This window comes from Oryza sativa, chromosome 3, assembly GCF_034140825.1.
Source record: "Oryza sativa Japonica Group chromosome 3, ASM3414082v1".
Classification (NCBI taxonomy): domain Eukaryota; kingdom Viridiplantae; phylum Streptophyta; class Magnoliopsida; order Poales; family Poaceae; genus Oryza; species Oryza sativa.
In genome coordinates, this window is record NC_089037.1 from 24,213,670 (window position 1) to 24,227,295 (window position 13,626).

The following is a 13,626-nucleotide window of genomic DNA, read 5'->3' on the forward strand; positions in this document are numbered from 1 at the left end:
ACCCAATCCTTCGAAGATGTTCATAGAGGTAGCGCGTGCGATGTGCCTATGTGCGTTCATAGAGATGAGTGTTCTAAAAAACACATTAAACTTTAATCGCAATCATGGCACTTTGAAACTTACAAAATCATGATGTCCTATAGCAAAATGTGCCTTAGAACTGTTTTGCGACAGCCACAGATAATGAACGATTGTGCAAGTTGAGGGCCACAGATCTTCTGAGGTGAAAAGTTCAAAAAACGGACTAAGTTTTAATAGCATATTATTTCGTCCTGCCGATGTCAATATACAGTGGAAACATAAGTACTACTACTGTACAAGGATATCGCCAGTGCTTCGCCTACATCGCGCTGCATATTGTGGCTCCAAAGGCAAACTGATTTACTAAGTGAAATAAGACAGTAACTGTTCAAATAAACAGAGGAATTCCACTCAAATAGACATTTCCAGGCTAGCTGTATGACATATTACTTACCAAGTTAGTAACTTCCTAAAGCAACAGCCAACACATCTTGATCTTACAGTAGTATGTACATGATCAGACGTCAGAGAGAATTGATCTTATCAAAGCTTTGGCACTCTCCAGTTGCTGCCTCGATTCCTCGCTGTCAACTAGATCGTCCATGACATGCTTGTCAATCTCAAAGAAGTTCTCACGAAGTGAATCATGAGCAAGATGCAGCTTCTCCGATGCCGAGGAGTCACTCCCAAGCAACCTGACACAGACAAAGCGTGTCAAGCCCAAGACAACACCGTACTCCGCTCTCTGCAGCGCCAACTTGAGGGTGGACAGGAAGACGCCAGCCACAGAATCAAGAATTTTCGGGCTCCCTTTCTTCAGAAGAATTACCATCATTTCTGCTAGTTTTCTGGATGACTGTGAGTCCTCACTGGCCTGCTCGCTTTGATCATCATCTCTAGGTTTTTCATCATCAAGCAGCTCATTCTTGGCCAATGCAACCACCCATAGTGGCAAGCAAGACCCACCAAAGTCACACATGTTACCCTCAGCCTGTGGCCCAATCAACCAGCGGCATCCAAGACCCATTATGACAACTGGTAGCCACTGCTTTACGACAGAAACTAAACTGAGAGCAAATTTGGAGCCTGCAGCAGACTCAACAGAGGGTACAAGATCAAGAAGATTATTGGCAAGAAAGAAGGCTTCCTCTGGGGGACTCTGTGACTCAATTGAGTTTGCTAGGACCAAATGAAGCAGCTTGGCTGCATATGTGAAGGAACTCCGTATAAGCATCAATATGTCTTTCAGATCATTCCCTTTGAAAGATGAGCTCTGCTCCTGATGCATTTTTATGGCTGATGATGCATATTTTGTGAAGGACAATGCAAAATTGAGACATCCTACTTTATTATCACTGATCAACTTGATGGTTATTGTGTCAACGATAAACTTGAGAATTGAAGTGCCAAGCATGTATACATTAACTGTCCCTCTCAATGCATTCCCTGCACAAGATACATAACCCACTCATTTACAAGGTATATCATGTGATAATGCCAGATAGATAACATACTGATTTTGGTGACTACAAGTTGAAAGTTTTAAAGTTAATTACATAACTACTTTCTCTAGCATGCTTTCGAAAATCATATCAATATTCCGTTAATAAATAAAGTTTCAGATCAAAGAGGTTTTCTGCATCAAAAGTTGTAAATATCTGTGCAGGTATACCTTCAGGAACTCCATGATGGTGTTTCTGCCGTGCAGATTTCTTATTCTGCTTCAACTTCAATGAGTTTGTGGAACCAGTAACAGATTCATTTAGGAGTTTGTCAAAACAATTCAGCAGATGGTCCAGTGAGTGATTGATGGTTGTTGACTGAAACAAGAGATCAAACTTATGAGAATGGCAACATGTTAATTGTTAAATGAAAAAAAAATGTTGAACACATTCACAATAATCTACATAACCGTAGCAAAAATAGCTTAAGTGCAACCAACAAATATCGGTTCCAGTTACCATCAATGTTTGACCAGATGGCTAGTGTTTGAGTTCATCAACATTTCTGTGACAACTATACAGTGAGGTGGAACTGACTGTTTTATCAACATTTTTGTGCCAATTATCAAAGAAAGTGGGCATGGTGGAATCGTGGGGGTTAACTCACCTCAGAGGTGCTGATATCAGTTTGGTCAATATCCTGAAGAGCGCTGTGTGTAGCCAAACTCAAATAAGCCAAAAGAGGTGTGGCATTTAAAGAGTCAAACTGCAGGCACTGCTCAATGTACACTTGACAAATGACCTTCAGAGATGAAAATGCGACGTCTGAATAAGAAGATTGTAGAAAGGCAACTCTCTTTTCTTCATCTTTCAGTATGTCATTAATCTGCCATGATGCACCTGCAACAATATCAAAGTCTTCACTGGATGACCCGTTTCCAATATCATGACCAGACTTTGCTGGTGTTTTCTTAAGTGATTTTCCTTTCTTCCTCTTTGAAGTAGCAACGGGACAGATAGGAGGTTCTATATCATAAATCTCAGCAAAACAAGACACTTTAGATTGCAGAATATTTGTCAGTGCTTCAAACATTTCGTCAGACCAGCCACTTGAAAAAACCAACTTATGTGCTGCTAGCACTGCTTCTTGGCAACCTTGTTGCGTGGAAACCCCTGCAGCGTTCATGACTACATTCATGCATTCATCGTGCAAAGCAGATAGATCATCAGGTGATACAACTGGAGCCATACTGAGTAGAGCAGACCGGGCTCCCACAGAAATTTCTGTTTTAAAGAGTAGCTTCAACTTTGCATTTGCAAAGAATTCTCTTAAGGAAGCTAAACTAGAGCGCTCCTCAGATAAGCTTTTAATTAGATTGGCTGAAGCAATAACAAGACCATCAGTCTGTTCAGAGTTCATTCCTGTTGGTGCCAGTGCCAGAGTAATAGAGACTTTGATCAGTTCAACAAGGGATCTTGGGGGAGACCCTTCAGATAAAGCAAATTCACAAAACCTTGCTCCAGCTGTGGGTGACCTCTTTATAAGTGCAATGCAGCGAGCACACGCTTCTTTCAGTGGCAATTTTGTTGGAAAATATGAAGGGATGAGAAGCTTTGTGATTTTCTGTGCGACACGGGGGTGGTCATTTGAGAGTGAAGACAGCAAAGTACCCAATCCAACAACCTGAAACAAAAGGCATACATCTAGTTTGTTTGTTCAAAGTCTCAAACTGAAGAAAATAAAGATCCAAAGGTTACTTAAGTTACAGAATCAATTATCACATGCATATGTAATGAAGAAGTACGTAATGTACCTTATTAAACTGGAAAGATCGAAGATCACGTATAGCCAAAAGAAGATCAACTGCAGAAGATCTGACCGATAAAGCAGGATCAGAGACCATGTCACTTAATCTTGGAAGTAGAACTTTCAGTATTTCATGACTTTGCGGATTGTCAAGTAAGTATATCAGACCATTTATGGTTGACACCCGAACCTCAGTGCAAGAATCTTTGGATATGTCATCAACAATTTTACTTAAAAATTTTGAAATAGTTAGGGAAGGAATAACTTCCCAAAACTGGTTAAGAATACGACAGAGTCCTTCAATCGCAACCGTTCGTATTTCTGGACAATCGTCCATGAGAAGTTTGTCTAGCAAGAAGTATTGCTTCTCTAGTAGAGGATCATTGACATCCTTTGTCACATCCGGGTCTTCAAGGGGGAACAAATCTAATAGAAGGTGCAAAGAATTATGGCGTACATTGGAGTTTGCAACCTGCCAAACAGTAATGACTTCAGATAAAAACGGAAACGTTTAAAGCATAAACTGTTCTATATATTTCTTATTTGTTGATGCATACATGTCATAACTTCAGGTTGTGAAACCAAAAAGTAAAACAAACTATTGAGCATGCTTTTCTAAGGAAGAGCATTCAAATCAAAGCAACACATAAATCATAGTTTTCATTCACAAATCACAAAGAATAAAATTGGACAGCATTCAGAAAAGATTTTGAGCTGTAACATATTGACATTATGTACATGATATTAATATCCATCGATCTAATGTTTGCGCGAATCAATTATTTTATCAACATTTGGATGGGGAAAGAACATAGAACCACAATACTGAGCAATTTCATTTGTACAGACACTTAATAACTGACTCTACTATGAGTTGTGACCACGTGGAAGTTCAACCAAAAGAAAGTGATAAAACAATAATATCATATGTTGTTTAGCACTCATGTTGATAATTGGACAATCTACTTCTTTTTGTAAGCCATAAATTTGTCAAACACAAAGACCAAATAGGGAAAGAAAAGTTGGAAACAATAAACTAGCGCAAGTAAATCATAGTCCACAGCGTTGATGTCTAGAGAATAAGGGGGAGTAGTTAGTGTTTTAGTACTGAATGTTGAAGAGACAGGAAAGAAAGACAGGAAAGAAAGACAGGAAAGAAAGAGAATCAGCGATAAATGTTACATGCATGCTTTATCTCTATCTCTATCTCTACTACTTAAAAAATAAGAGATGTTTCCTTCGTCCGTCAAAACAAAAAAAATAGCAAAAAAAATATAAAAAAAGTCCGACTCCTACCGATTCCCTCTCAGAAAAGGAAATCGTCCGTCAAAAAAAAAGCGAAAAAGATAAAAAAAAGTCCGACTCCTACCGATTCTTTCTCAGGAAGGGGAAAAAAATCCTGACTCTAGATTCACCCTTAAAAACAAAAAATAAAATTGATGTACCGGATTGAAAATCTGTTTCCAAAAACGGAACCTACCGATTGAGAGCATTCCATTTTTATATGATTTTAATTTTTGGGTCTGTACTTTTGCATTTGAGTCCATGTAATTTTTATATTTACATTTGAGTCCCTACAATCTTGAAATAAGATACTTGAGATCGTTTTTGATTGAAAAATAATAAAAGGGAAAGAACAAAGGCAGAAAGGTGCATAAAAATAAAAAAAGAAAAACCACACAATAAAATAAAATAAAGAAAAAACAAAGAAAAACAACAACAACAACAACAAAAGTCTGTTTATCCTAAGTGGCGAAAAAAAACCGTAGATCCGATTCCTATAGAAGGCAAAATAAAAGTGGTGAAAAAATGCTAGATCTGATTCCTTTAAAAACTGAAAAAAAAAAGTCTGATTCCTGTAAAGGCGAAAAAAAATCCGAAAAAACATCTAAAAAAAGTTCGTCCGATTCTATAAGAAGAAAAAATGGTTCGTAAAAAATAAAAAATGCGCGCGAGAAAAAATGGAAAGGGCAAAACTAATTCCGATTTCTAATCAGTATATATCTCTTCGCTATGTCTAATCTAATCTAACTATTTAAAAAGAGAAAATGCACGACAAAATAAAAACGGTTCAAATAAACATGTGAGAAAAGTCAGAAAAAAGCGCAAAAAAAACACACTAAAAAGGTTTTGCATCTTCCATAAAAAATAAAAAAACACGCGAGAAAAATTATTTCCATCGTCGGTAAAAAAATTTTAAAAAAAACATGCGAGGAAAAAAAATGTTAGAAAAAACGCGCCATTTCTAAAAAATGGTTTGAAAAAACCGCGCAAGATAAAAATATCGTCTACTAAAAAACAAATCACTCTGAAAAATCTGTCAGAAAAAACACTAAATTGATGGACGCTTGAGCCGGATAGGATCCATCGATTTTTTGTCATCTACTACACGGTTTTTATTTCGTCATATATTCTCCTGTATTGGAAAAAAACAAAAAAGAACATTCGAAAAAAACAAGCAAAAAAAGCGTGAGAAAATAATTGTTAGAAAAAAAAACATGCAAAAAACACACGAGAAAAGAAAAGAAAAAAGGGAGAAAAATACGGTTTTCGTTGTAAGTAAAAAAAGCAAAAAGAACATGCTAGGAAAAACTGTTAGAAAGAAATGCACCTTTCTGAAAAATGGTTTGAAAAAATCGCGCAAGAAAAAAAACATTGTTTATAAAAAACAAGTCGCTCATTAAAATACAAACATTGTCATTGACATAATTATGCATGAAAAACATATATTATCATTAGAATTTTTTCACCCGTTGCAACGCACGGGCATTTTTGCTAGTATATTTCAAAAAGAAAAAAAGGCTTGCAGGAAGCCAGGAGGTATATGCCTTACTTTTGAAACAGAGGGAGGTATTTGCTGAACCATTTAAATAGTCTACCTATTACCAGATCATGTTAATGTGTTATTGAGCTTGTCGTACTGTTTGACCAATGTAACAAAGAATAATCCTAGTCAAGCAGCACCATGATTGATATGTCTATGTAATGCTAGAAGACCAATACTCCACTCTTCGCTCTTCTACCATTCATCATAACTACTAATTTTAATTTGGCTGTAACTTCATGTACACAAGTAGTGCATAACAATTTTATTCTGTGATGCTCACCTTCGACCCATCCATAATGAATATCGTAAGCACATCATACTAGTTACTCCCTCCATTCCAAATTTATCTACATATAGTTTTTTTGAGGTTATTCCTAAATGATCTACATATTTGTGTTCATTCATTAAGTCTATTCGTTATTTGTGCATCGGAGTAAATGGACATTGATGCATGCATCCATGCACACAAGTATTTATAACCCACATGCAATATTTTGATTTGCTATTGGCTAGGAAATAGTGGGAATGATACATGCATTGAGTTTGTTGCTAGAGTAAATATAGTATGAGAGAGTTATTAGCTTTTCTTGGTCTTGGTGTACCTATAAAATATGTAGATCAATTTGGAATGGAGAGAGTAATACATTAGCACAGGAGCAGAAAAAGATACTAGACAGTTTCATACCTGCAAAGACCGGAACAGCACGGGCTCGGCAAGCTGAAAGATTAATTTTTCAACTCCAGCCACCATTCTCTGCTCGACGAACGCAGACAGAAGCTTCCTAGCCGCTTTGGCAAGCTCCTTGCTCCTGGCGTGCACGGCCCCCTCCAGCATCCCCTGCAGGAACGCCTCCCCGACCTCCCCCCTGACCCAACCCCCGTCCTTCCACGCCCTGAACACCACCTCCCCGTAGGCCACCAGCGCCGCCCGCTTCACCCCCGGCATCCCCACCTGCGCTCTGATGAGCTCCAGGCCTTCCCTGGCGAGGCCCTCGCTGACGCCGAGCACGAGGGACAGGAGCTTCCTGCCTTCCTCGGCCTTGAGGAAGAGCGGCGACACGAAGCAGCGCAGCAGGAGCATCTTGAAGTCGGAGATGCTGTCGTCGTCGTCGTAGTCGAGCAGCGCCAGCGCGTCGCGGAGCGCGAGGAGGCGGCGGAGCACCGGCCTCGCGGTGGCGGAGCCGCACGAGAGCGCCTCGGCGAAGAGGTACGGCAGGGTCTGTGCGACGACCGCCTCCCGCCCCGGCGCGGCGGCCCTCCAGGCGAGCTCGAAGCACGCGACGGCGAGCGCGGCCAGGGGCGGGTCGTCGGTGGCGAGCTGCGCGAGGCGGTCGTGGAGGCGGGCGAGCGGCGGGAGGAGGTCGCCCCAGCGCGGCGGGTGGGACGGGTGGGTGAGGAGGAGGTGGAGGAGCACCGCGGCGGCGCGCGGGGGGTACCCGGGGGCGCCGCCGTCGGAGAGGGGCGGCGCCAGGGCGCCCGGGAGGGAGAGGAGGACGGGGTGGGAGTCGGGGAGGGAGTGGACGAGGTGCTTGAGGTGGGGAGGGTCCCTGAGCGGCGCGTCTGCGGCGGCGGGGAAGAGGGTGGCGGCGAGGGCGAGGAGGTCGGCGGCGGAGGAGGGGACGGCCTCGCCGTCCACCTCGGCGGCGGTGCGGCGGCGGCGGCGCGCGGGCGGCATTGCGGCGGTGAGGGCGAGGTGAGGTTTCGAAATGAAGAGCGCGATTTGGGGGGAAGGAGGAGACGTCGAATCGAAGAAGAGAGAGACGGGTTGGGCTTTGGGCTTGGGTGGGCTTCTCTTGTTGGGAGATATGGGCTCGGATGTGGATTTATTTCCACAAGCCCACAACCACCACCCACGAGGGACCTGCACTGCCTTCCTAATCTCTACTTCTCTATCTCTATCTCTGTCTTTACTCTCTACTACTTAAAAAAATAAGAGATGTTTCCTTCGTCCGTCAAAACAAAAATAATACTGAAAAAAATAAAATAAAAAAGTCTGATACCTATATCCGATTCCCTTTTAGAAAAGAAAAAAAAAGTCCGACTTCCCTTTCAGAAAAGAAAAAAAAGTCCGACTCTACATTGGTGAAAAAAATTGATGTGCCGAATTGAAGATCTGTTTGCAAAAACAGAACCTACGGGTTGAGAGCATTCCATTTTTATATGATTTTAATTTTTGGGTTTGTACTTTTGCATTTGAGTCCATGTAATTTTTATATTTACATTTGAGTCCCTATAATCTTGCAATAGGTTCTTGAGGTCGTTTTTGTTACAAAAATAATAAAAGAGAGAACAAAGGCAGAAAGGTGCATAAAAAGAAAAGGAAAAGCCGCACAAAAAATAAAATAAAGAAAAACAACAACAACAAAAGTCAAAACGAGAGATGCTTCCTTCGTCCGTCAAAACAAAAATAATAGCGAAAAAAAATAAAATAAAAAAGTCCGACACCTATATCCGATTCCCTTTCAGAAAAGAAAAAAACTCCGACTTCCCTTTCAGAAAAGAAAAAAAAGTCCGACTCTACATTGGTGAAAAAAATTGATGTGCCGAATTGAAGATTGTTTGCAAAAACGGAACCTACGGGTCGAGAGCATTCCATTTTTATATGAATTTAGTTTTTGGGTTTGTACTTTTGCATTTGAGTCCTTGTAATTTTTATATTTATATTTGAGTCCCTATAATCTTGCAATAAGGTACTTGAGGTCGTTTTTGTTAAAAAAATAATAAAAGAGAGAGATCAAAGGCAGAAAGGTGCATAAAAAGAAAAAGAAAAGCCGCACAAAAAATAAAATAAAGGAAAACAACAACAACAAAAGTCTTTTTCTCCTAAGTGGTGAGAAAAACTATAGATCCGAATCGAAAAAAAAATACTACTTAAAAAACCGCCGCCGCCATTGATTACGCTGCGCCCAATGGGCCGCGGAAGTGCATCAGACCGTCCCCACATATGTGGGCCACGCTCAGCTGCCCGGCTTGCGGGCTGTCGATTTGACTTAGGTCGCCGCAGATGGGCCAGCCCAAGTTTGGGCCGGCTAGTAAGACCTGGGCCGAAAGCAAATTTGATCAAACAATGTGGCTCAGATTTTTAAAATCAAAGTCCATCAGATAAGCTCCTAAGTAGGCTCGAAAAATAAATCTAAAACTAAATCATAAATTATACGCTAATTCATCAAATTAGACTCGGTTCTACCTATTTGTTAATATATCAAATTAGACTTGATTTTTACCTATTTGAGGTTTTCAAGGTGTCACACTATCAAACGGTGTTTTTCCCGTTGCAACGCACGGGCACTATTGCTAGTAAAGGAAAAAGTCCATCTCGGCCTCCCTCACTTGTAGGCAAAAACCGGGTATATCGTCCCTCTCAACTATGAAAGTTAGTTCAAATGAATTCTCTTAGTAGTTTAGATAGTGGTTTCAATTAATATATGGCGCCTACTTGGAGGGTCGCAGCGGGGAGACGAAAGTTGGAAGGGAAAGATGCTGCTTGAATGCTTTGACGTTGCAGGTGTGGAGTCACCGAGAAGAGAGGAAGAAGAGAGAGATGAGAATGACATTTGGATCTTGCAGTTTTTTTTCTTTTATTTCTTTTGTTGATACTAATGCCACGTAGAATGAAACCACCGTTAGAACTGCTAAGGGAGGCAAATTGAATAGTTGAGGGAGGTGTTGTACCTGATTTTTCGGTTGAGAAACTAAAATCAATATTAGGCTATGAGGGACAAGAAAACAGAAAATGAATGAAAGAAAGGCACAGTATATCTCCTTTCCCTTTAAAAGTCGTTGTTTATCTCGGTGAATCTCCAATTTAGGGAGCCCTCTGTTGTCGACTTCGATTTCCACTGCTATAGTGCTCTTTTTTAATTGGACTTTTATTAGATGTTTCTAGTACATACGTGTTGGGCTTGCGGGAGACATGTATATGTCTAGCAGTGCTTTTTTCACCCTTGTGTGCTAGCTTATCTTCTATGCAGATTGTAACATATTATTTCCTCTTAGCGCAAGTTTTTTCTTTGCATGCAAATATGGTAAGTTTGAAATTGAACTTTTTATACAAAGTTGGAAGTTTCCAATAAGAAATATTTATGAATATCAACATAAAATTTTAACTAAATCTAAAATAATCTTAATGTCCGAAAAACTTTTTGTTATAAAGTTTCTAAAACTTTGTACACACATTTTAATAGAAAGAGTTGAGTAGGAGGATGCATGCATTAGGAGGGGCAGGTGGGATTTAGGGACTTGAGCAGAGTTGATTTGTACACATGAGGACATAAATCATTTCAACAAACAGATGTGATGAGTTTTCTTTGTACTTGATATGTATATATAGGTGATTTGTGTATGTGAAAAAAAATAGCATGTAGAAATGGGTAGTTATTTGGATTTTTAAAAAGGTTTGTATGTAGATGGATGTAATTAGAAAGCCAGATTTAGAGAATGTTTACAGCAGAATTTCGCATCAGACTCAGAGAAGAAGAAACAAATCGAAGCGGATTTGGTGCGAGATTGAGTCAGTTTGGAAACAGATTGTGCATCGGCTGGAGAGCGTATCGGCTGAAACAGAATTGTAAACGTTTAAAGCCGATATGGAAGTAGCATATACAACTCAACCTGGGCTCGGTTTGGGCCTCGATTGAGATAACCGTCATTGCGGTTTAGAAATTGAGCTCATTTAAGTCAATTATATCTATTGATTAGGATATTTAATGCTGGTTTGAATTAGAGATTTGGTAAGAGTCCGTCATGTGGATTTGTTTGTTTTTATCTTTAGGAAAGTTTAAGTCGTGTCCATTATGGACTAAATTTTGTACTCCGGGTATAAATATAAACCCTGGATCATTTTAATAAGAGAGGACAATCTAATCAATACAACTTTTGGTGCATCGTCACCTTTTTCCTTTTACTTTTCGACGAGTTCTTGCTTCAAATTGGGACATTGGTTGCGATCTCTCAACAAGAGGTAACTTATTTCGATGGCTTGCACTATCGGGGGCTATTATGTTATTTTAGATGTATTAGTCTTGTCATTATGGTCATTGTTATCATATATGTTAGTTAATCTAGTTTAGCACCTTGATTTAGTCGTATCGGTTGATTCTCACTTTAGGGTTTAAGTTGGTATCGGCTAAATCACCTTGCCAAATTAGATTAGCTAAGGTATCTACCATCCTGAAAAGTGGTTAATTATTTGATTGTTTAGATTTTAGGTTTCTTTACACACTTTGTGTTGCATCAACCCTAGTCCTTTCTAGAACCCTAAAAACTAACCTGGAATCAATCATAACTAAGGATAGTACTAGGGTTTTAGCCGATCTTACCTAATATACATGGTAGTGCATGTTTCATGATATATTTTGTGTATATTTGCCACTTATCTAGATAGATCACTTTTTATAAGTATATGAAGCTTTAATCAATCTCGGCATAATCATTAAATCTGGTGAATGAATGTGTTATTTGATATATTTCTATAGATATATTGATTTATCTATATAAGTTTGTACTAGAGTAATAGCTAGTACTTTAGCTATATTTACTCTAAATACTAGATTATCGGCTATTTTTATAACATTGTCTAAAAGGAGATTTATAAAAACTAAGAAGGCGGTAGTGCGACCGATAGGACATATTTAGGGTTTTGCTTTACTTATTCAATCCACTGCCGATATGGCCTAACTATATCGGCTAAGATCTCTATCGATACGTCATCGGCTCATCGGGCGATCGTCTATCAATCATTTAACTTTGTTTATTGTTTTTTCTTGCTGATTACAAGATCAAACCAGTTGGCACGCTCTTAGCACTCAACGCAAGCCGTGGACATGTACTAGAGTTAAGAAAATCTCTCATGCCACTGTGTTTTCTATCAGCAGAGAACCGCTAGCCAAATAGGGAACTAATAAGGATACAGAGGTTCTTTATTCAAAACAACAGTACGGAGTAATAGACGAGCAATTGTAGTACTAGTTATCACGGAGTACTCCTTTAGCTCTAAGATATAGATCGGATTTTTTTTCTAAATATAATAATCAAGTACTTGTAAACAAAACCTTTATCAATAAACTATCCATACTACCCTGCTGTCTTTTATCTTTGTTATAGTCTGAGCTTGTATTTTATATATGATTTGTACAATATTACTACTTACTACTTCTTTCATTCTAAAATATAGCAACTTTTAGAGTTCAAAAATTATTTCAAATATAACATAGTACCTGTAAGTATAACTTTTACCAATAAACTATCCATACTACCCCTACTATCTCTTATCTTTATTATAGTCCAAAGCTTATACCACATCTATCTCGAGAAGACAAATAAGTTTTTCTATTCCTCTCCTTAGGATGAGTTCGGTTGGACGATTGGAGTGAGAGTTTTCATATTACGTAAAATGAGATAAGCAATTAGTTTATAATTATTTGAGTACAAATTATTACAAAATTTAAAAATACGTCTATTTGACATTTTAAAGAAACTTCTATATAAAAATAAATTTGAAAAAAAATGCATTGTTTAGTAATTTGAACATTGTGAGTTGAAAAAGCTCAACACACTACCGGACTCAGCTATAATACAGCCATAATAGCCATGCCAAGGGCAAGGGTGCATTCGAACGTCAAGGTTCTTCAAAACTCACTTCCTTCACACGAAAAATAAGCTAACTCATTAGCGCGGGATTAATTAAGTATTAGCTAAAAAATTAAAAAATAGATTATTATAATTTTAAAGTAACTTTTTTTAGCTGTTCGAAAAACATGCACACGAAAAATAAGGTAGAAGTTGAGAAGATGAACAATGGAATAAGCCTTATATGGACAAAGTTAATAAATATTGTATTTTAGCACGAGGGGAGTAAGCGTGGCTGAGTCGAACCTGGCCTGAAATGTACATGGCCATGCCACTGCTACATAAACGATTTTTTAAAGATGAACCCCTGAAATATACGTGGCCATGCAACTGCTACATAAACGATTTTTTTTAAGATGAACCCTCGTTAGATTTTAGACGAACCATAGCCACGTCTACAAAAAATCGATCATATATTGACGCGCCTGCTGCATGCATAACACTACTCCCTCCGTCCCAAAAAAAGACAAACCGTGGGTTTCCGTGCCAATGTTTGACTGTCCGTCTTATATAAAATTTTTTTATAATTAGTATTTTTATTGTTGTTAGATGATAAAACATGATTAATACTTTATGCGTGACTTATCTTTTTAATTTTTTTCATAATTTTTTTAAATAAGACGGACGGTTAAACGTTGGACACGGAAATTAGGGTTTGTCTTTTTTTTAGGACGGAGGGAGTAGAGCAGAACAGACTGTCATCAGTCCATCACGCACTCCAGAGACTGCCATCAGTCCATCACGAGGTTGACTACCGACCCCTCAGCTTTCTTTCGAGCTGCTATGGTCAGCGATCCACAAAAATCAGATGGCAAGCCAGAGGAAGAAGATGACACAAGCGCCATATTATCCATGTACTATACAACCAAGCGGTCTGAGCGAGGGCTAGGGATGAAAACGGA

The 13,626-nt window shown here is 39.0% G+C and overlaps 1 protein-coding gene across 1 annotated transcript; it reads right to left on the reverse strand.

Moving 5' to 3' along the window:
* Positions 1 to 224: 224 nt before the first annotated feature.
* On the reverse strand, positions 225 to 7,814 carry LOC9270983 (uncharacterized). The gene is made up of 5 exons (XM_015773392.3): positions 6,783 to 7,814; positions 3,278 to 3,742; positions 2,131 to 3,147; positions 1,694 to 1,841; positions 225 to 1,467 (listed from the first exon to the last, which is right to left on the reverse strand). The coding sequence occupies exons 1-5, from the start codon at positions 7,770 to 7,772 to the stop codon at positions 539 to 541; spliced, it is 3,549 nt and encodes a 1,182-aa protein (XP_015628878.1). The 5' UTR covers positions 7,773 to 7,814; the 3' UTR covers positions 225 to 538.
* Between the last annotated feature and the right edge of the window lie 5,812 nt (positions 7,815 to 13,626).